This window comes from Cricetulus griseus, chromosome 3 (assembly GCF_003668045.3).
Source record: "Cricetulus griseus strain 17A/GY chromosome 3, alternate assembly CriGri-PICRH-1.0, whole genome shotgun sequence".
Taxonomy (NCBI): domain Eukaryota; kingdom Metazoa; phylum Chordata; class Mammalia; order Rodentia; family Cricetidae; genus Cricetulus; species Cricetulus griseus.
Window position 1 is genome coordinate 248,762,425 of NC_048596.1, and position 22,525 is coordinate 248,784,949.

The window sequence follows — 22,525 nt, forward strand, 5'->3', positions numbered from 1 at the left end:
ATTTGTGTTTTCCTGATGGGAAAATACACTGAATGAACATTTTCCAAATATGTGTTAGGTCTTCCTATTCATTCTCTAGAGCACAGTCTGTTCAACTCTCCTTAATCCAGATAAATGAGAAGGAGGGGTAGATAGACAGAGACATGAATGGTTATTCACTTGATAGAAAAATGCATCACTAGTAGTAATATACTGTAGGACATAGAGTTGACCAAGATTTGCTTTCTTTCTCCCATTCTTTATGCTCTCTCTGTTTTCATAGTTTATTGTTGTCAATAGGTATTTAATTCCATGAAATCCCACTTTCTCGTTCTTGGAATCATTTCTGGTGCTACTAGGGTCCTAAGGAAAATGTGTACCTATTCAGTATTGTAACCCAGTCTCATTGTTCTATATGTGCACACACTTTCTTCAGTAACATTTTAAATTTGTATATTTTTCTTAAATGTTAAATAGTCTCAGTCTGTGGGTTTAGAGTAGCATATTGTAAAGAAATTTTAATGTGTATGTGACTTGTACGTACCAGGCTGACAGTTGCCACAGCATGCATTGAAACACTTAGTGTTGGTCAAAGGACAATTTGCAGGTCCAGTACTTTCTTTCCACCTTTGGATCCATAGATCAACTCAGGTCATTAGTCTTGGTGACTATTTCCAGATTATCCATTCTCTCTCTTTGTCTACATATTTGGTCATGTACTGATACTAAGCTGGATCTCTAGTACAAATTAAAATCAAAAAATTTGGTAACTCTAGCCTTGTTCTTTCTCCATCCCATTGCTTGGTGTTTTTAGAACCATTTTCCCTCCATCTGATTTTAAGATTGTTTTCTCAAATTCTCCAAAGAATGTCATTGTGATTTTGCACATTAAGGAATTTGAGCTATTGACCTCACTCGGCAGCATATCCAGTCTCACAATGCTAATGCTGCCAAGCCAGAAGTATGTGTGTCCTGTCTAGGGATTCTTCTATAATGCTTTACCATATCTTTATGTTTTTGTTGTTGAGTCTTTCCCCTTCTTGGAGACATTCATTTCTGCTGTTAGTATGTGATTTTTAAGCCATAAAAGGCTTTATTTTCTTGTCTTCTTTTTGCATCAAGTTGTAGGTAGGAACTGCATATTAGTTATACATGCCACAACAGTGCTGAAAGTGCTTGTCACATGTAAGGGATTTTCTTGGTCAAGTTTTTAAGACCTTTTAAGAATGAGGTCATGGTATCTGCAGCATAGTATTTCTTTTCTTTTTTTTTTTTTTTACTTCTTTCCATTGCTTTATTGCTCTGGCAGGGGCCAAGCATTACTTGTAAATGGGACAAAAGCAGAGATGGCTTCTTATTATTAATTTCAAACAAATATTCGTGAGGTTTCCCCAATTTAACATAATTTGATATACTGTTTTTCATACATAGTCTTTATAATGTTTATGTTTTCCTTCTATACATAATTTCTTCAGAGTTTTTAAGTATGAAGGGATGCTGAATTTGGTCAGCATCTCTTGATTTCTTACCTTTTGGTGTCCATAAGAGAAGCACTCTTGTGTTCTTGAGTGGAATTTACTTGGTCATGGTCAATAACCTATTACTATATTACTAATTTGCTTTTCAAGTGTTCCATTAGAAATATTCAGTCTATGTATATAATAAAAATTGATCCATAAATTTGTGTCCTGATCTTGCTTTGTTATTAAGATAGTAAGAGCTGTAGAGAACAATTTAGAAGCTGTTATCTTCCTTTATATTTATGGAAATGCTCAAAAATCACTGATCTTAGTGCTTTGTTAAAAGTTTGGTGGAATGGTACTCAATCCATCTGGCCCAGCTCTTTCCTTCTTTCTGAGAGTTTATCACTGTTTCATTCTCATTGCTTGTCATTGCCCTATTTATTTTCTTTCACCCTGTGGTAATTTTACCATGGTAGAAGTCAGCTATTTCTTGCATTAATTAATGTTTTCAATGTTTATCAGAATTATCCTGTGTTTCACTGCAATCTATTGCAACCATGTTTTTTTTAATATGTAATTTTACTAGGTTTAGTGATTTACCTCCTTGTTTTATGAGAGATTGAGATTTGTCAACCTTTATTTTTCTTAAGGAACCAAGACTTGCTGGGCAGTGGTGACATAAACCTTTAATCCCAGCGCTCAGGAGGCATAGGCAGGTGGATCTCCGAGTTCCAGGCCAGACTGGTTTACAGGGTGAGTTCCAGGACCGCCAGGACTGTTACATAGACAAACCCTGTCACCAAAAACCGAAAAAAAAAAGAACCAATATTTTATTCAGTGTGTTTTGTGTAGTTCCTTTAGTCTCTTTTTTATTAATTTCTGCCCTGATATTTGTTATTTACAACATAAACCCCTTTGAAGTTTGATTTGTGGTCCTGATTCTGAGACTTAGTTTTTGATGTCTTTATGAATTTTCCATATAAGCACTCATCTGTGTATATTATCCTTTTGTTTTGCATTTGTGAATCCCAAAGTTTCTAAAACATTGTTTCCATTCTTATGTTATCCCAGAGTTTAAATATCATATCCTTGATTTATTCAATAGCATACTGTTTAGTTTGGTCTTTGGGTATTTTTATAATAGGCTTAGTTGTTCTTATATCTGATTCCTGGTTTTATTCCACTGTGTGTTCTGACATCCTGCAGAACATCATTTTGTCTCCTTTTGCTTAAGATTTGCTTTAAGAGATCTTTGGTATTATTTTCAAAGAGGAATACAGAACTGGAACCTAGATTTTCATCTAATCAACACTGCATTTTTCTTTTGGCTTGTGGAATTTTCTTTTAAAATTTTTGATGATTAAAACATTGATCTTATGTGGAATCTTCAACTCAGCACTTCTATCCAAGGACTTTTAAATAGATAGCTGAATTTTTATTTGTAGAGTTAAGATTCTTTACTTTTAGGGTTATTATTCAAATGTTGTATTCATTCCTGAAATTTCTTTGGTGTTTTGTTTTAATTGGTTGGATTGCTGTTTGTTCTTCCATATTTTTATGTTAATATCGAAGATTAACTTGTTTATTAGGTTGCACAGGGCTGATTTTTTTCTTTTTTAAGTATAATTTCTATTTTACTTTATTTTTTACCAAATGTTTCTTCTGTCCTTATGAAGACAGATATTTACATGGGCTTTGGAAGAGTTGGTAAGGCAACACCTACAACTCTCAATAATGTTAGACACATTTGGTTCATCTTGGCTTCCAGTGACATGCCGGATTCCTGACCACCTTGAAGTCAATGTCACTGCTCATGCAGTAATGTAGCTTGACATGTAGCTTAGGAAGCATATAAACATCAAAGACACTTGCTTTGAAAATGTCTCTGGTATTATTGAGTTCTACCGTGTTCTAGTTGAAGAATTTGTCCTTTTTGCATATCTGGGTCCCCCTGGTACAGCAAATTGGCTGCTCTTGGCTCCACCCTTTTTTGGGATACAATTTCTTTCTCCTCCTCCTCCTCCTCCTCCTCCTCCTCCTCCTCCTCCTCCTCCTCCTCCTCCTCCTTCTCCTCTTGCTCCTTTTCTTTGTTTTGTGCTTCTTGTCATCTTTGAACTTGTAATTAAAAGACAGGTTTTTTCCTATTTTCTCCTTGTTATCTATTCTTTTCATGGAATGAATACTTTCATATGTTTCTTGATAGAAACTATCTTTCTTTACTTTGTTTAAAGATGTATTTGAGCTTCTTTAACAGTAGGTTTGTGGTCATGAAATGTCTTAATTTAAGCTATTCTTAAAATGTTCTATTGAATTTGATAAAATCAGAACATAACTTTTTGAATAAAACTGTCTTGGTGGCCAATTATTTTACACACACACACACACACACACACACCACACACACACAACACACATATAATATATATATATATATATATATATATATATATATATCCACTTTAAGGATTTCTAGTGAGAGGTTTTTTTATTATTCTAATATGGTTGCCTTGGTAAGAAACTGACATATTTCTAGTAAAATCATACTAATTCTCTGTCTTTTTATCTGTGTATATGGGTATGTTTGTCACTCAATCTCTACCTTTAGGTCTGTTTCATTTCACTCTTTCTTTCTATACTCTCTTTCTCTCTTTCTCTCTCTCTCTCTCTCTCTCTCTCTCTCTCTCTCTCTCTCACACACACACACACACACACACACACACACACACACACATCTCTTTGGGACAAATAACTGGCAGGCGCAAATTAAATTAAAGAGAAATCACTTTTTTTCAGTTTGAGATTACATTCTACCCTAGTAAGAAATGCAGAATGACACCAATAGTGCTTGCCTTTGTAGCAGCAGCATGATAACATTAGCACAGATTTAGGGTGCTGAGATGAAACAGTAGGCTACAAACACACACTGAGATTTTTCACTTTCTCTGTCATTCAGAATGAGATTCTAGCACTTTATATTATTCTACATCCCACCTACATTTAGTTTGGTTTTACCTCTTCTGTTAATCCTTTCTGGAAATATCTTCAATGCAGTGACTAGAGATGTGTCTCTGAGGTGTCTATTAATCCAGATATGTTCACAACGAGGATTTCCCATAATAGATATCTAACTATAATAGACAAGGAAGTTTGTTCTGATCTTATCTTTTCAGGTTCTAAAAGCTTCATTTGTGTTTGAATTTTTATTTTTCCTCTGGTTTTAGAAATGTTTTGCTAAATTTTAATGGATCAAATTTATTATGTTTTACTTTATATTTCCGATGACTTTTCTGTCCTATGGCCTCTTGTTTATCTTGTGTGCCATATCCAGGAGTAGTCATGTTGGTTTAGTCTATTTTTCATGTATGTGCAAATGTGTTTTTTTTTTCATGAATTATTCTTCATCCTTGAAATTCTTTCTTCTGGGTGATTTAGTCTGTTAGTTGTGCTTTGCATCAACTCTGGCAGTAGAGCACATTGTGATAGTAATACATGGTAGAGGGGGTCACAGCTTTGTGTCAGTAAGGAAAGAAATAAAAAGAAAAATGCATACAGACAGATGACGATGATGATGATAGATAGAGATAGTTACATAAAAACAGAGAAAGAGACAAAAGAGACAAAACAGAGAAAGATATAGACACAGAAGAGAGAGAAGAAAGAGAGAGAGAAAAAGAGAGAGTTGAGAATCTCCATTGAGATACATACAATGAAATCTTGCACCAAGTTCCCATCTTCTAAATCCCTGGCCATTTTAATGCTGATAAAAGCTTTAGCTTCAAGCATGAGCTCTTGCAGATGGTACAGTTCTAAACTGTAACATGACTAATTGTAGACTTTAAAAATTGTGGGGTCTACCAGCCTTGCTTTCATTTCTTTCTGAAGTGACCCTCCTTTCTTCCTCTCTCTACCTCCTTCTTGACATCCTTTTCCTTTCTTCCCCTCTGTCCTCTACCTCCCCACTCCGGGCCCTGGCTGCGGCCCCTAGAAGAACACTCACAGCCTGTTGCCTAATGTCTGGGCCCAGCTGCAAATGATCAGAGGGAGGAGATGGGAATCAGGTCCCTCACCTGTCCCTGCACTTTTGGCCAGGTGAATTGCCAGGGGTTATCCATTGTCATTTCCCAGTGTCTTTCAAAATTATTCTTGATAAATACAGTTCTGGACACTTCACCTGTGTGGATGAGCCCACATGTCTATGCTAGAGATCATGGTAAACTTGTTTCTTAAATGAGATGTTTCACCTGCACTGGACTCATGGAGAGATTTACTCCCAAATCCAGGGAGGCTGCTGCATTCTGCTGAAAAAATGTGAAACAGGCAGTATACAGGAAGGTCTTAGAACAATGAAATAGTCATAAAAACAAAACTGGTGGATGAATCTGTAAACGAAAAGAGGTTTCTATCTAAGACTCCAAGTAAGGAAGAAGCTGATGAAGCTACTGGTTTGTATCAAGAGACAGAGCAAGATATCTGAGCATGTTTTCACCAGGAAAAAAACCAACGCAAACTCCATGTTCATGTTGGTATTCATCCTGGCAGTGTTTAAGGGTTTCTACAGCCCATTTTCTGAAGGAGAAAGGAAGAAAATCCACAAGGATATCTTTCAAATGGAAGGCAAGGTCAAAAGCAAAGAAAAGTTCTCAAGAAAGTTAGTGTCTAGGGACTCCTGCCAATCATACACAGACACCACTGGAATAGACCTATGTGAATTTAACTAAACTGAAAAAGAACCCCAATGACAGAGTGATCCTGCTAAAGATAGACAGGAGATTTTACAACTTATTAATGATAATAGTAACCTGTTCATGAAGTTCCCACAAACAACTTCAAATCACCAAAGCTACGACAATGCAAAACTACTTATTTAGAGATGGGCAACAATGTTGATCGACCTGGGAAATCAACAATACAAGAATCCTGGAATATTGGTTCTCAGAATGCATAGAAGATGAGAAGAATAGAAAATTCCATTATTATTATCATTATCATTATCATTATCATTATTACTATTATTATTATTATTATTATTATTATTATTATTATTATTATTATTATTATCGTATAATACATCCCAACTGCAGCCTTCCTTCGCTCCTGTGCTCACTGCCCCTGCATCCCACTTCCCCTCTTCTACATATGCACTTCTCTGCTTCCACTCAGAAAAGAACAGGCCTCCCGGGGATATCAATGGAACAAGATGCTGTAAGACTAGACACAAACCCTCATATCAACGCTAGATAAGGCAACCCATTAGGGGGTCAAGGGTCCCAAAAGTAGGCAAACAACCAAGATACCTCTAGTCTCACTGATAGGAGTTCCACAAACACTCCAAGCTAAACAACCACAGCCTGCATGCAGAGGACCTAGTACAGACCCATGCAGGCTCTGTGGTAGCCACTTCAGTCTCTGTGAGCTCCAGTTAACCCTGTTTAGTTCATTGTCTGGGTGATGCTCCTGGTGTCTTTGGCCCTTCTGGCTCCCACAATCTTTCCTCCCCATCTTCTGCAAGATTCTGCAAGCTCCACCTAATGTTTGACTGTGGGTCTCTACATAAACAAAAATTCATTCTCAAGAGAGAGGACTTTTTGAATAAATATGATACTCTGAGCAGAGTTCCAGTGCAGGAGAAAAATCAATGGAAGATAGAGAGGATATCAAAAGGTCTGAGAGAGAACTTTTGCCAAAGAGACTGTCCAGAGTGGACATCTAAATGAGCCACACCTCAAGTAGCTGCCAGAGTAGTGTAAATGGTGAGTTCAAACCCTGGAGCCATGGCCTCAGAGCAGCATAGACACAGAAGACTGGGTGGAGACTACATTATCCTGTCACCAAATCTGGATGCTTCAGTGGCATTTCCATCCTCACCAGAGGTGACAGCATTGGTAGAAAGATGGTAGAAGAGAAAGATATCAAAGACAGGGGTGGCACTAAGTGGCCCAAACATGAGCAACCAGGTCCTTTCACTTGGGCCTTCTGCCTTGTACTGCCCAGCAGTAACAACAGTAGTAGTCATAACAACTTTCTGCTCTGACACACACACCTCAACTGCCACACCTCAATAATCACATGGTTTCCCAGCAGGCAAATAACCTCAGCAACTCCTGCAGACAAATAACATTCTACTGAGGCAACTGATCCATTCTCAGCTATGTTCCAGTCCCAGATATCCCTCCAGCATCCCCAGCAACCGCGGTATACCCTGACTTCTACAAAATAGCTCTTCTCTACTTCCAACTATTCCACTTCTCACTCTGTACCACCCACTCACCAAATCCTGTCCCTCCAAGGCTACCTGCAGGATCTCAAATGACCCACTTCTGTTTTACTATCCACGGACAGTATCCAAACTCAACCCAGCAATATCTCTCTCCTGTCTCTCTGTCTCTGTCTCTGTCTGTCTCTGTCTCTCTCTGTCTCTCTCCCTCCCTCTCAGAAACACACACACGCACGCACACGCACACGCACACGCACACGCACACGCACACGCACACACACACAGGCATGCGTGCACCTGCGTGCACGCACACAGCACACACACCTGGTGGCCTATAGCCCCCAGCATGATCAGCAGCTGCCTTTCTCAATAGCCTTTTTTATAGCCCATGACTCCTAACTAGCAGCAGATGGCTTGTGTGCTTGAGGTGCTGCAGCCTCAGAACAAGGATCTTCTCAGCAACTGGAGGATCAGCATGGGCGTCCATATGCAAGGCCTGGGGTTCAGTACACGTTGCTGCCTTATTACCAAGCCTTTTTACTGTGCAGTGACTCAATAAAACATTGTCCAGTCACCTTTCCAGCAGCCCATGCTGGCCCCTCAAGTCAGCCTGTGGACAGAGGCATCCCAGCAGGGGCTGTACCCATGTTCAATACGATCCTGCTGGCACAGCAGAATTATATGAGCCCTCCTATAGGGTTTCTGCAGCCTCCTGGCTCTAATCGGTATCAGATACCTCAGCCCCCCTCTCTCTGAAGCTCACAGCAGACAGCACAGCAGTACACAGGAATGTTGTCACCATCTAGACCTAGTGTATTGATCATGCAATTGAATGTGCCTATTGGACCACAGCGTGCACTCGTGCGCGCGCGCGCGCGCGCACACACACACACACACACACACACACACACACACACACACACACACACACACACACAAATCCACCAATGGGCGAATGGAGTAACTGCAAATATTACCGTGTAGACCAGCAAGGACAGAAGCCTTGAGACTTGGACAATCCTGATAGTGACTGCAGGCCAGCACTCAAGGATGCAACAGCCCTGTCCTATCTCCTAGTCTCCAACACCCTCTCCCATCACCATGCTGCCTGCACTGGATTCAATCTCCTGCTTTTCCTCATCTAGTTCCCTGAGCCTGAGGGTCCTTTCACAGGGTGGTGAGCACTATTCCCTCTCATGGCAGTCACTGCACTACAGTCTGTCCATCTGCCCTCCCTTGCTCTATGGCCAGTCAATTTACATAGAATGTACCAGGGACACAGTAGATTGAAGCAAGGTGCTCTGTTGGTAATGGTGCTAGAAGTGACAGATCTCCCTGAAGGTATCATCTACACAGAGGCAAATTCTTCACCAAGCTGGCCATCTCTTGCACCAAGATCCAGTGGTTTGTAACAGGAAAACGTATAATACTTAATTGTGCATACACATGTTTGCTGAATATATTCACTGTAAATTTTATTTAAGCTAATTTTATTGTTTGTTTGAGGAGTTACTTTGGGAGATGAGTTTCGTTTTTAACTTAAAAGTACTTGTAAAAATTAAGAGAATAGATCTCTCTTCACAAAGTTCTTAAAGAGAACAAGATACTTACAACTCATCATACCCCAAGAATAAAAATTTCTGGGACAGTACATACTTAGTGTGTTTCAGTCAACTCATTTTTGTGATTTCTCTAAAATTACTCAATTTGTTGGGTTCTGGTGAAAAGTCAATGTCATTTAGAAAAATCAACTCCATGTTCAATTGGTTATAAAATTCATTATTCTTACCCCTTCTTCTCTTGCATTATCCTTCATTAACTTTTTAATCTAGTCAATGATTAAAGCTTTTTGTCACTTTCATCTGCCACATCCCTACATTGGATTATAGCCTATTTATGCCTACCCATCCTATATGCTTTAAATACTTCATCAGCCTTAGTAAATTTCTTTTAAAGTCTTAGCATTATACATCCACTCATTTCTGGTACCCTTCTCTTTAAATTCAACCAAAACTCCTGAAAAATTGACATTTAAAAACCTCTGCTTTGGGTATATATCACTCTCATGATGAGTAATTCTCTATTTTATTAGCTATATCAATTTCTAGTATTAGACTCTTTCTGTTTTAATGCCATTAATGCTATTCTTGCTACAGAGAGATCATTTCTTCAAATGCCATCATATATGGAGACCCAAAGTGTTAAGTACACTCACTCACGCTCATTAAAGAAGGGGTGTTACAAAATGTCTTTTATGTACCTTTCTAGTAACTTATTGCTGGAGCTACATAATACCTGTAGCCACAATAAATCTGTCTGAATTTTTTTTATTTCAATTATGTGCCACTTTGAGGCCTTTTACTGTCACACTGGATAGATTTCCAAGAAGTCTAAAATCCCATCTTGTTTGAAACTTATACAACACTGAAAATTTCACAAAATTGACTTGTCACTTATTTCCAACACCCTCCAATAAATTGCCATCACCTGTGTTGGAATTAGGCATAGATCTATGGGAAGAATTTTAAAAGAGTATGGTATGAGGTGCTTTTGACAACCAATAACTGAGATATAAAAAATTGGTGGGACTTATGGCAATCTCTTGCCTTTTGAATCAAAAGAAAGATGAAATATATCAGAGTAATTAACATTCTGCCTACATCCAAGAGGTAAAGGAGATGTTGCTACCTTAGCTCGGAGCCTGGTCTTTTCTACTGTTCTGAGACATGGAGCCATAGCAAGGTTTAGATTAAAAAGTCCCAAGGATATGTATAAAATCAGAGAATGGGTTGGCTGAAACACCAGTGCTATAAGCATTAAGAGTTTTTCTTACATGGGTAGAAATCTGTCTAGAATTCTTAAAAAGAGAAAGATCTAGACTTGTTTTGCTTTAGATCTGTAAAAATCCCATGGATGAATGAAGAGGTACTTCTAATGCAAATGAAACTTCTAGGAAAGCAAGGAACAAAAGAGACATGAAAGAGGAACATGGGATATCACTAAAGGGTTAGGTAGCTTAGAGTCTCCTAAGGTTGGATATCTTGACAGCACATTATCCTTCATACCCAGTACTTTACTAATTTCCCTTTATTCTTTTATTCACCTATGCCCTACCTCATAATTCTATTTTCTTGATTCCATTTCAGATATTTTCATTTTTTGTCTATCAAGATGCCAGCTGGATTGTCTTCCACTTCTAAAATTCCTTGATAATCTGATCCTTGTTGGAAAGACAAACCTGCACTCTTTCCTTTCAGGAGACCTGACAGTGAGATAAGCCAAGATCCTAAGTTACTCAGAGTCAGTTGACAAACTGAGCTTTCATCCACCAAAGACTCGAGATTAAGTAAACGAAATCTGAGTGCTCTAACATTATTTTGAAGGCCTGTTAGGATTAGTGGTTTCCTAAGGAATGTCTGTGTGAGTGACTCTGAGATGATTGATTCTAAACAAATTTGCTTATTCGAGTAAAAGAAGAGAAGACTAGCATCCGATTCTTTTGTGATATGTGGTAATGATTCGGTTTATTGCTGTAGCATGGATTCCTATGAAGAGGAGAGGAGAATTGGAAGAGAGAACAGGATGGAGTCAGTAGTGACCCTTCACTGTTACCACTCCACTGATGCAATGGTAATGGCTTATATTTATTTTTCAGTTGCTACAAAGCATACTTTCAGCCACCACTTTTCTTCAGTAATGTGGCATCTGGATGATGGAGAAAGCATAGCATGATGCAAATGGCAGAGATTTGGAACAGATAGGAAAATACACCCAGGAACAACTCCTGAACAAGTGCCTTTCCTAGTAGATGTTTTAGGAAAATGTTAGTGGGCCTGAAGGACTCTAGGAAAGGCATCTTCACCTGGAGGGAATTCACCTTGCAGTACTGTCAGTAGTAAATCTTCTGAAAGAACCCTGTAAATTGTGCATACTGGGGATGTTCCCATCTTCTTGTTCCTCTTTCCAATTCTGACAAAGACAAAGGAATGGACATCAAGAAGCAAGAAAAGGTGAGAAGTTGTAGGAAATGTCCTCCTCAGCCTTTCCTACTTGGGCCACAAGAGGGTGAGGTGATATATTCTGTCATTTCAATATGTGATGAAGGTGAAATCACATTAAAGGGGACTTGTTAAACATAGAATAAAGAAATCATATAGGATGTGTCTAAGATGATCCTGAGGACATGAACACTGATAATTGGTCTTTTAGGGTTTTAATACATCACTCCTCCCTCTCCACAACTGGATTCCAGTAGTATGGTTCAGTGCTTAGCTGTGGGTGCCTGATTCTGCTTTGAACAGCTACTGGATGAAGGCTTTAGGAATGATAACCAAGGTAGACATCAGATGGGTTGGGAGAAACCTGTAGAAACAGTGGATCTGACCTAGTGAGAGCATGGAGACCCTAGTCATAAAGCTGGGGAAACACCATTGGACCAAACCAAGCCCTCTGAATGTGGGTGCCAGCTAGGAGGCCAAAACAGTCTATGGGACCTCTAACAGTGGAGCCAGTCTTTATCCCTAGAGCACAAATGGACTTTGGAAGCCCATTCCCTATGGAGGGATACTATTGCAACCCAGATACAGCAAGGAGGGCCTAGGCCCTCTCCCAAATGATATGACAGACTTTAAAGGATCTCCATGGAGGGCCTCACTATCCCTGAGGAGGAGTTGGGGGGGTGGTTGGTGGGGAACATGGGAGGATGGGAGGGCAAATGAATGGGGGACAGATATGTAAATATGAGTAGTAATTAAAGAATTAAAAAATAGGAAGATAAAAAAACAAGGATACAAAGTTGCATGTCTGCTGGGCGTTGGTGGAACATGCCTTTAATCCCAACACTCGGGAGGCAGAGGCCAGCCTGGTCTCCCAGCGAGTGCCATGATAGGCTCTAAAGCTACACAGAGAAACCCTGTCTTGAAAAAAAAGTTGCATGTTTATGTAATGGGGTAATTTTAAGAAGACTTGGAAGTAAATATGATTAAAACACTTTGTACAATATTCTCAAATAAGTAATAAAACTGTTGAATTTCTCCAAGTATTCCAGTGTTTCCAAGTTCAAAGTAGCATGGCTATGGCTATGCTTTTATTATTTGATGCCACTCTTTTAACCCAGTAACTTGATCCATACTAACTGTAACTCTAAAGCAAGTGGTGGGTCATCTCATTTTTCTTTCAAACATCTATTCTTTGTGTTAGGATGGTCTCAGGGCTATGGACACATTTAGTACTAAATGAACCAAAGATACTCACACATTTTTTTATGCTTTGGCATAGCTAGCATGTCACTTTTTATTTTATAAAGGAGAACAATTACACTCAGGCACACCTTTAAAAGGTATACAATTGTAAGAAGCTTCAAAAGGATGGCTCACTAGGATCTTCTCAAAATTCTAGAGAGCTGCAGATGTCTCCTTTAACAAGCAAACACCTCAGGTACTTGAGATAAAGGTCAATTGTATATGTGTCAACACGAAGGCAGTAGAACAATTTATAAAGAGCAAAAAAGTGACATTCTTCATCAGCTGCCTGCAAGGATGCCAGATCGGTCCAGACAGGGTATGTCTCATTTTCTTTCAGTCCAGGATGAATCTAAGGACCAAATAGGTAGTTAGACATTTAATATTACCACCAGTTGCATTTACCATTGCCACTGCTTGTATTTACCTCTCATTTTCCCTTATTAATATTGATTTATATATAGGGATATATTAGTAGTGTAAAGTGTTGGTCAGAAACATGGATTTCAGAAATCTAGCACATTATACTATAGATCTGTCATCTAAAATCTAGGAAGGAGACCTATTTTTACCTTTCTAAAAAATAAGTTGATACCATTTGAAGTACGGTATTTTGTGACTAAAGAGACAGAGGACCAGGCACTTGTCCCCTGAGCATAGATTTGTGTTTAGCCAAGGGACAGAAGAAGAGCTGATGACAGTTTTCTCACTTAGGAAGCCAACAGGCCAGGGGTGAATATGATAAGAGACAAAGAAATAATCAGGAATGTGTCCCATGGAAAGTTACTACCCAAATGACTGTGAGGAACAGCTTCATTTTATGTCCATCATAGTGGTGAAACTGCATGCAAGAAGGAATGCCTATACTGTGTCCTTGTGACGTGAGCTGTGACAAAATGTATCATTCACCACAGAAGACACATCATTCTGTGGAGAATGTGGGAAAAATGTGGGAGAAAAGAAGACTGCTCACCTTGCTCAGTATCGTCATGATGTTCTCTAGAAGCTCACTGTTTATGGTCTCAACGCCTTTGGCTCTTGACAAAATCGCATCAGGGGCACCTTTCATACCACCAAGTTCAGTCACTAGGTGATGCAGTGGATTATTCCAGGAATGCACTATGCTGAGTATCATTTTCAGGAAGTCTTCAAACTATATGTCATAAAGGAGCAACAATATTAAGACAAATGAAGTACCAATGGATTAGTTACATGTATTTTTAATTAGAAAGAATAACACAAACACTCTTGAAGATTAAAGTGATGTAGAGCTATAAATTTCAACCATTCACCCATATTCTGCCAGAATGAAGCAACTTATATGAATAACTTTTTGAATATAAGTTTACAACAAAAACTTATAGGCATAACTTATATAAATTGCTTTTTGCAATGAGCAAATATTTGATCATATTTTGTTATACATTAGAAATTCTACCACCTTCTCTCCATGCAAGATCATACATATTTGATTGTTTAGCATGTCCATAGGACACCAAGGCTTTGCTTGAAATATAGTAAGTTCCTATAGAATATGAGTTAGGAATGACGAATGCCTCCAGTATCTAATATAAATCATTTAATTCAGAGTTAACATTCTACTCAACTAGAAAGATCACAATTATACTGGTTTATAGTGTTTAGGTTATTTTACAATATTATTAGAAAGATTATTTGAAAGCAACCTGTTATTGGTAAATACTATTTCATGGGTCAGCATGATTCTTTGTGTCATGCCTCTAGCAGAACAATTTGTTTCTTGGCATGTACAGCAGAAGAACAATGGAACAAGCTTGACTTTATTCAGGGATCTTCCATGAAATTAACTGTTTTAGAATGTCTCTTGTGTTAATGTTCACTAGCTATTCTAGTGGTCATGAAAAAGAGGAGAAAAAAGAGTCCAATGGGAATCGTAACAAAAAGATATAAAGAATATGAAGGATAGAGACAAGTCAAATGATTAGCACATACAGGTTGCTGGGAATATGGTGGCATATGAAGAAGAATAAGGGCTTGCGTTGATGAATACCAGACACTCATTCTTACTAGTCACTGAAAACCTACATTAAATTTGTCTTTTTAAATCTTCATTTTTGTTACCTCAGCTAGCTTTTATGAGGACTATTTTCAGTAGTTTTTTAAGAGTACCCTATGAAGTACCTCGTCATGGAGTGGGTCTCTAAAAACATCTATAAACATTCTCTGTTCCTTTAAATCATATTCCTTCAATTCCCCCTTATTATTTTCAAAATGGTGTCAAATCAATTCATTGGGAGGTAAGTTATGGCAGGAAGTTAGAAGGCAGGGATATGTAGACTTCATCACAACTGAGGGCATAGGAACTTTGCATAGTATATAAAGGACTAGTTTATACAGATACTTTCATTAAGTCTCAGTACAAAAGTCATGAAGTAATGCAAACATAAAAATCAGAACCAGGAGAGTTGTGAGAACCAAGAGGAATCAGTATGGTTGTCAGTAATGAAATATTTTGTCAATGAGGAGATTAGTAGTAAATAATGAAGACAATTGTTTTTGCATATCTTCGGAATACACATAAATGTATTTTTATTAAGGGATCCAATTTACTTAATAAGTTTCTGCATAATAATAAAACCCAGTGACAAGACATTTTTGTATGGCCTTTGAGAGTTTATGGCTCTCCTACAATATTATTTAACATCTGCTTTAACATACTATCTCACAAATTTTTTTCTCTTTAATTGCTCACTATTGCCCCAATTATACCCTGCAGGTATAATTATAGTGTTTATAAGAACCTAGAAAATGGCAAAGGCAATGCATTGCTTCAGTTATTTATGTGAAAAACCTGGCCTGAGTACTCACTGAGATATCTCTGGCTTCCTCCACAGTTTCTGGAGTGTTAAGAGAAAACGTGTGGCAGCTGTTGAGAATCTTGATCATGTACATTTTATCCTTGAAGAAATCCAATACCTACAAATGTTAAAATACAAACTGTTAGTCCAGTTTTGGGGATTGAGTAAATGAGTCCATGATGAGCACATGTATTAATTCAGTAGATTGTAAGCTTTACAAATGAACACTACATAAAATCTAAGATGAAGAAATTAAAAAGTTACTCCTTTACCTAGATTTTTCCTATTAAATTTTTAATCTCAATTATTTTTCATCTAATTATTTGTAATTTCTCAGGCTCTTCCGCTCTTTACCATACTCTTCTGTTCCCACATCTGAAAAATTATTGTTTGAAGGGAAACTCTAAAAATATTAAAATTACAAAATACAAAGTACTTCAAAGATAAACTGTATTGATGATTTGAGCCCAGTGCCATAGTTCCTAAGAATCTATATTTATTAATCTTTATTTTCTGTTTGTCTAAACTACAGTACATCTAGAATTTATAAAATTATAAATATTCTTTCTAGTACCACTGAACACATAAAACTTGTACCATTCTGAATGGACAAAGACTATGTGTAGTATAAACAGTGGAATATTATGCAGTCTTGGAGGAAAGAAAGAAGTCCTGTAACACACAACATTTTTATTTTCAATCTATGGGTACACAGCTTCAAAAAAACATCAGAGAAAAGCCAATTGCGTAAAAACATCTAAAATGGTTAACTGCTCTGGAAGGATCAGAGTGTGTTTTAACATGAATGAGCATGTAAGTTTTAGTTTTTTGCTAAGTAAAAGAAGAGGCACATACAAAAAAAAAAAAAAGAAAACTTGTACCATTCAAAGTCAAACATAATACTTGAATAATACTTGAATGTAACTCTATTAATATTGAATGCAAATTTATTAATTTTAATAATTTGATAAAATTATTAATAATTTGATAAAATACTGATAATCCTTAGGAAATGGAAATTACAAATCAATTAAAAACATAAAATAGAAATTAATCTTCACATATTCATTGATATATAAACTTTAATACTATATTAATTTAAATATACTATTTGAAATATCTTTTATGTAAAACTGATAAAAAGTTATTTTATTTAATGGATTACTAAGGACAGTAAGACTTAAAGGATATTAGTCAAGGATGAGGAATATAAAGATCTCATGAGTAAAAAGACAGTATAAATACATATATATTGCAAACATAAACATTCTTGGGATTCCAGTTGTTGTACTGAAAGCCTTTTCTGTTTTCTCTTGCCATTAGCTCACCTTGAACATACAGCATATTTATCACCAGTAAGAGAGAATCTTGTTTCATGTGTAAACCATCCCTCCAACTGAATAATCATTGGCCTCTGAAAACTATAAGCAATGATTCCTAGCATTTGATGGTTTCTAAAAGACCATTAACTTTGTGTCTGCTTCACTGTTGACATGGGGTCCTATTTAGACTTCTCCCTGTTGCTCCACATGAATTACAATGCAGTTCTACTTTCCAGAAAACCAGCAGTGCACTGAGCAGTGACACGAGCCTGAATCCCGAGGAGGATGAGTGGGAGATCTGGGGTTCTGCCCCACACAATCCTTCCACACGATTCTTATAGCTCACTAGTATAATTCCATTAAAATCTTAAAATCAGTGGGTTTTTTTTGTTGTTTCATTTTGTTTCTTTTTGATTCAGCTGCATCTTTCTCATTCTCTTTTTTAGTGAGGAACCTTTTTTTATTTTTAACTTGTGGAGGTAAATTCTTGAAATTTGTTTTGGGGTCCTTGTCATGTAAATTACATTTCAAATCTTAGCAGAAAGGTTTTGTTTTTTGTTTGCTTCCTTGCTTCCCCATCCCTTTGGGGTATTGTTGTTCTTGTTTGTCTTTGAAGAAGACAGAAATCAGTGTGGTACTTACAAATTTCTTGAACATGTTTGCAGAGAAGCCATCAGAGAACTAAAAGAGCACAGGGGATGAAAGGAAACTGGTGAGTAAACACAGAATGAGCACATGCATACTGGAAATAAAGAGATGAATTATCTGGCTCCATTATCTCCAACTCACACTGCCTACCCTCATGCAGATAACATTAAGCCATTGGCAAGAGATGGCTGGTGTGCCTTCTAAACCCACCCTCCCATAGAATAAGCATGGATTAGAAATCTTTTATACAATGACTCCTGCCTGGCATTTTAGAGTTTCTGAGAGACTAATAGCTTTTTATTATTTTTATTTTTTCCTTAATTGGCATCAAAAGAGTTGATATTTGGTCTATGCATTCTATGAAAGTCACTATACTGCACTTCACCTCTATTGAATATCCACAGTGAATAATTGAAGATACCACTGGAGACTTCTAAGAAAATCTTAGACCTGACTATTAGGTTTCATCTCACAAATGTAAATTTAAGAATATTGTGTTTTAAGAAAAATAGCATGGCACTAGAGGCAAATTTTGTAAGTGACTGAATTCTTTAAAAATCTTTGTGATATCCCAAAATTGCCCTACCCTCCTTTTTCTCCTTCCCAGTAGCTCATGATTCTTCTTATTTATGAAACTTGCATTATTAGAAACATGGTTGAGGTGATTTCTAGTAGACTGGAGTACACTAGAGTCATTGGCTAGAAGGCTCTTTTTGTGAAGCCAGAAGTGAGGTACTTACAAATAACTTGCGCATTTCTGTAGTGAGGGCACTGGTGGTCTGGGACAGTGTGATGGCATGATCAAACAGGTCCTTGAGGGACACGTCACCCTGTTCAGTCTTATTTTCATGTATGGGAGCACAAGTCACATTCTCCCACTGGAGTAGGTTTGACACCGACAGCAGCAGGAGTACCCCTACTTACAGAAAAGAAATGCAAGCTACCCTGGACATATACATCTGTGGTTATCAATGATGATTCTTTCTTGGTTATCAAGAAAAATGTTATCTCTTTCAGTGCCTACCACTGTCTGGCCAGTCACTATAAAGCTGTGGTAGTGAATAGTCATCTTCTAATGAAAAACAATCAATTAAGTAATTACATTTGAACAGATATATAGTTTCTGAACTTGGGGATGATTCCTATTTTTGGATTGGTATCAGAAATTATTATGAGGTTCTCAAACATTTGGACTTTAAATTATTGAGTTAGTGTTTTTAAGTCATTCTCTGGAAACAGGTTAGTGTATTGGGGATTTGTACTGATGTTAAGTAGTCACCCATCTCCTGTCCATTCTTGTAACTGAGTAGACAATATTCGTCTTGTGACAAGGCCAGCACACTACCATTTCCACTTCATGCCTGATAAAAATAAGCAAAATATTGCTGTTGCTCAGTACTGAGGGTGAAGAGAATCCTGTTAGGAAAAGGATTCTGTAGGCTGACTTTGCTCACTCACAATAATAATCACATTCATTTGTCATGCTACCAAAGCTTCCAATTGTTTTCTCTGTGAACTTGAGCTTTACAATAACCATGTAGGTAGACTGAGCCAGTGTGTTATCATTAAACTATATTGACAAAGAGGAGGCTTACAGCATTAAATGGTCTTCCTTCAGTCTTATTCTTAGCAACCCACAGTGGCATGTCGTAAATGTCTTGGGCTTCCATATATATTAATGTGGTGGAGAACACGCCCATAGTCTTGAATCTCGATGTCAGCAGGCAGTTACTTATAAAGTACAAACTTTACCTTGATCACATGCCCTGGTAGTTTAGATTTTTGTCTACTTCCATTGCTCTATCAAACTCAAACATCCTCCCTTTTCTTTTTACAGTGATTGGTGTTGGTTTCATCACCAATTTTATTTCACAGATGGACAGAAACAGAACTGTAACATATCAGCAATTTACACACTCAGCAGGATTGAACTAACATATGTCTCAGCATGAAAAATCCATTCACATTTAGTGATACAAATCTGACAAAATTCTGTTTCATGAAACTTCTAATGAATGCAATTGGAAATGTGTAACTTAAAGTTAGAACACTGGTAAGGTTTTTCCATGAAAAATGCCTAAGCTTAAATACTAAAAGTTGACTAAATCTACCAAAATCTTTGCACTATGCAAGATAACTATCAACCATTTCCATGCAAAAAAAGAAAAAAGCATACTTCAGATAATTCTTATTCTAAAAAATATTTTTCAAAAACCATGATGCTTCCTCAAATTTACATACTACTTCATACTTATTTATATATTAAACAAATATATCTGCATTATTGTCATTTGTTACCTGAAGAATTTTCATAGTTTAAGAAAAGTACAGGAATCTGGTGGTGGCTCATGCCTTTAATCCCAGCACATGGGAGGCAGAGGCAGGCAGATCTCTGTGAGTTCGAGACCAGCCTGGTCTACAAAGCTAGTTCCAGGACAGACTCCAAAGCTACAGAGAAACCCAATTGAAACCAACCCACCCAAAAAAAGAAAAGAAAAGTACAAGGAAATTAATGGCTCGGTTTTTCACTTCAGAAAATGCAATTTGTTTTTGTTAACAAATCCATTTAATTGGAAATATTATTAAGGAAATAAAAGTAAATATTACCAGTGATTCATGGCTTGGAAAGGATATTTGGCTTGAATGAAATTGAAAAAGCAGTATAGATCTACATCTTCTAGCATTTTCTAATTTGTTTCTAGAACTGAAGATACAATAAAGTTCACTCAATTCATACAACTCATAGCAGAGACCCAGAAACCAGAATATGCTATTTCCTTCTACAGTAGCTACGTGTGAAACTCATCAAATCAAATTCTGGGATCTCACTGTTGTCAAACATGTCCATATCTGCAGTTTTGATTTTTAGAGGTAGATCTGTCCACATTCTGGAGCTCTCTGTGTTGTACATTGTTGAGTTGACTCATTGCTGGTCTCTGCTGTTGGACACAGGTACTATACTTTTCTACTTAGATCAACTACAATCATGCAAATTATCTCTAGAGATTCCTGTCTATCCCAAGGGTAAGAAGACTTCCCTTTTGGAACCACTGATGTAAAAGCATACTACACAGGTGAATTCTGGATCAATGGTTAGAAAGTACTTCTCTGTTTCATTTAGCTTTCCTTTTGTGAGTTAGACATAAATAAATGTCAATTCACTTCATGGGACAAAAACACCAAAGAGGCAAACTGTCCAAACAAAGTTTGCAAAATAATGCATTGTTTAAGTAAGCTCACTTAGAAGAAATTGGGAAAGAATTACTTACATAGGGAGGGTTGAGTCAAAGACGGCAACATCTCAGAGGAGTCTAGCCACAGCTTGACTGCTGATTCTGGATAGCTGCTTCACAGTAGTTCTCCTTTAAGTTAATTTTCCACCACTACATATTGCAGAATACCATGCCCAAGGCCATAAACTGCTAGGAGGCAGGCGGAAGGACATGCCTGCAATCACATTGATGGTTCCATGTTTCTTTCCCCTCAGAGAATGTCAACAGCATCATAGCAATGGTGACGAAAGTAGGCGTATCTACATTATTCAGTGCATTTCAGGGTCAAGACCAGGCTCCAATTTAAATTATAAATAACCAGAGTCATCTCTATGCCATGAGGATTGATTGGAATTTCATTAGCTAAGAAAATAACTGTCTTAGACCTTTATTTATTTCCATTAGGTTCTTGTGTATTTTGGTGACCACTTTTGAAATATTTACTGAGTATTGGATACAGTGACACATTTGTTTCCCTGTTTCTGAGCATTGGAACGCAAGGCCACAGGGTGAATCACAAATACTGAACAACTTAGTCTTTGTGGGTATCCAAGCGACACTGCAACTGTTTGTCAATATATTCTAGGCCCATAAGAGTAACACAGAGGGCAAATGTAGATGCTTAAAAGGCTTTTGTATTGGCAAATCACATTCATGTCTCAAACAGCATCAAAGAATTTCCCATCAGTGCCTAAGGCTTGACATCTACAGATTCTGAGTGAGGCTTACTGTAACAATCATGTTCTGTCCATGGAACTGAGTTTAAATATATTCTAGTGCATTGGGCTACACCTATATGGGCTGGGACACTGTTTGGATGAGTTAATACATCTGGTTTGGTTCACTAATACTCTTCACTTGGGTTTAATTAAGGTCTCTTAGTGACAGTTCTCAACAGGAGATAGCTATTACATGGTACTATGGAAGTCACGAAATGCTATGTTATCTTCTATGTAATCAGATTTCTGAAACCAAAGCATGTGACTTCTCATTCCATAGTCTCTTACTTTTGGTACTGCTTACGTCAAACATGCTGTTATATTACACAGGTGGCCTCTCGAGCCTCACTGTCACACGTCTCATAGGAAGACTCTGGGAAGCTGGGAAGTATGAAGAAAAGTTCATTCAAAAGAAGAGGTACACCTGGTAGTTTTCTGATAGTATGTAGGATTCTAATGTTTTGCTGACTACCAGACTAAAGAAAAACAATTTGGATTACTGAGCTTCTTTGGGTATACTAAGAAAAGGGGACATGAAGGTGATAATGATTTAATAATACTTATGTTAAATAATTATCTTACCACAAATATTATACAGTTTACTTCCTCAAGTAAATGGGAATACACTCACCATAGACACATCTCTGCTTGAGATCATGTTGTATATAAGAATGGGAGAGTCTTCCCTGGCAGTAAGACAAATACATTGAACTTAATTGTTTGGAGGAAAAGAAAGCATTTGTGGTGGAAAATTTTCATCTAACCCTGAACTTTCAACAGAGAGTTGTGACCAATGTAAAAACAGTGGCTAAAGGAGTTCTGGAAGCAAAC

The 22,525-nt window shown here is 37.4% G+C and overlaps 1 protein-coding gene and 1 pseudogene across 2 annotated transcripts; one reads left to right on the plus strand and one right to left on the minus strand.

Moving 5' to 3' along the window:
* The first annotated feature begins 3,176 nt into the window (after positions 1-3,176).
* LOC100763019 lies at positions 3,177-9,139 on the plus strand (annotated as a pseudogene).
* Positions 9,140-13,041: 3,902 nt separating this feature from the next.
* On the minus strand, positions 13,042-21,003 carry LOC100763308 (prolactin-7C1-like). Of its 2 annotated transcripts, XM_027409564.1 has the most exons (6): positions 20,973-21,003; positions 18,444-18,622; positions 17,698-17,736; positions 15,744-15,851; positions 13,870-14,049; positions 13,042-13,248 (listed from the first exon to the last, which is right to left on the minus strand). In XM_027409564.1, the coding sequence occupies exons 1-6, from the start codon at positions 21,001-21,003 to the stop codon at positions 13,042-13,044; spliced, it is 744 nt and encodes a 247-aa protein (XP_027265365.1). The 2 variants fall into 2 exon arrangements, with proteins under 2 accessions (XP_027265365.1, XP_035297454.1); XM_035441563.1 differs by lacking the exon at positions 17,698-17,736.
* Between the last annotated feature and the right edge of the window lie 1,522 nt (positions 21,004-22,525).

What these genes read in the sequence shown, in the direction of transcription:
- LOC100763308 (XM_027409564.1), bottom strand. Translation starts at nt 21,003, where the DNA reads ATGTTGCCGTCTTTGACTCAACCCTCCCTAT. An exon ending in CAGAAATGCGCAAGTTATTT is followed by an intron (nt 17,737 to 18,443) that starts GTAAGTACCTCA and finishes GTGCTCTTTTAG; the next exon opens with TTCTCTGATGGCTTCTCTGC. An exon ending in TCATGACGATACTGAGCAAG is followed by an intron (nt 13,249 to 13,869) that starts GTGAGCAGTCTT and finishes TTTGGTCCTTAG; the next exon opens with ATTCATCCTGGACTGAAAGA.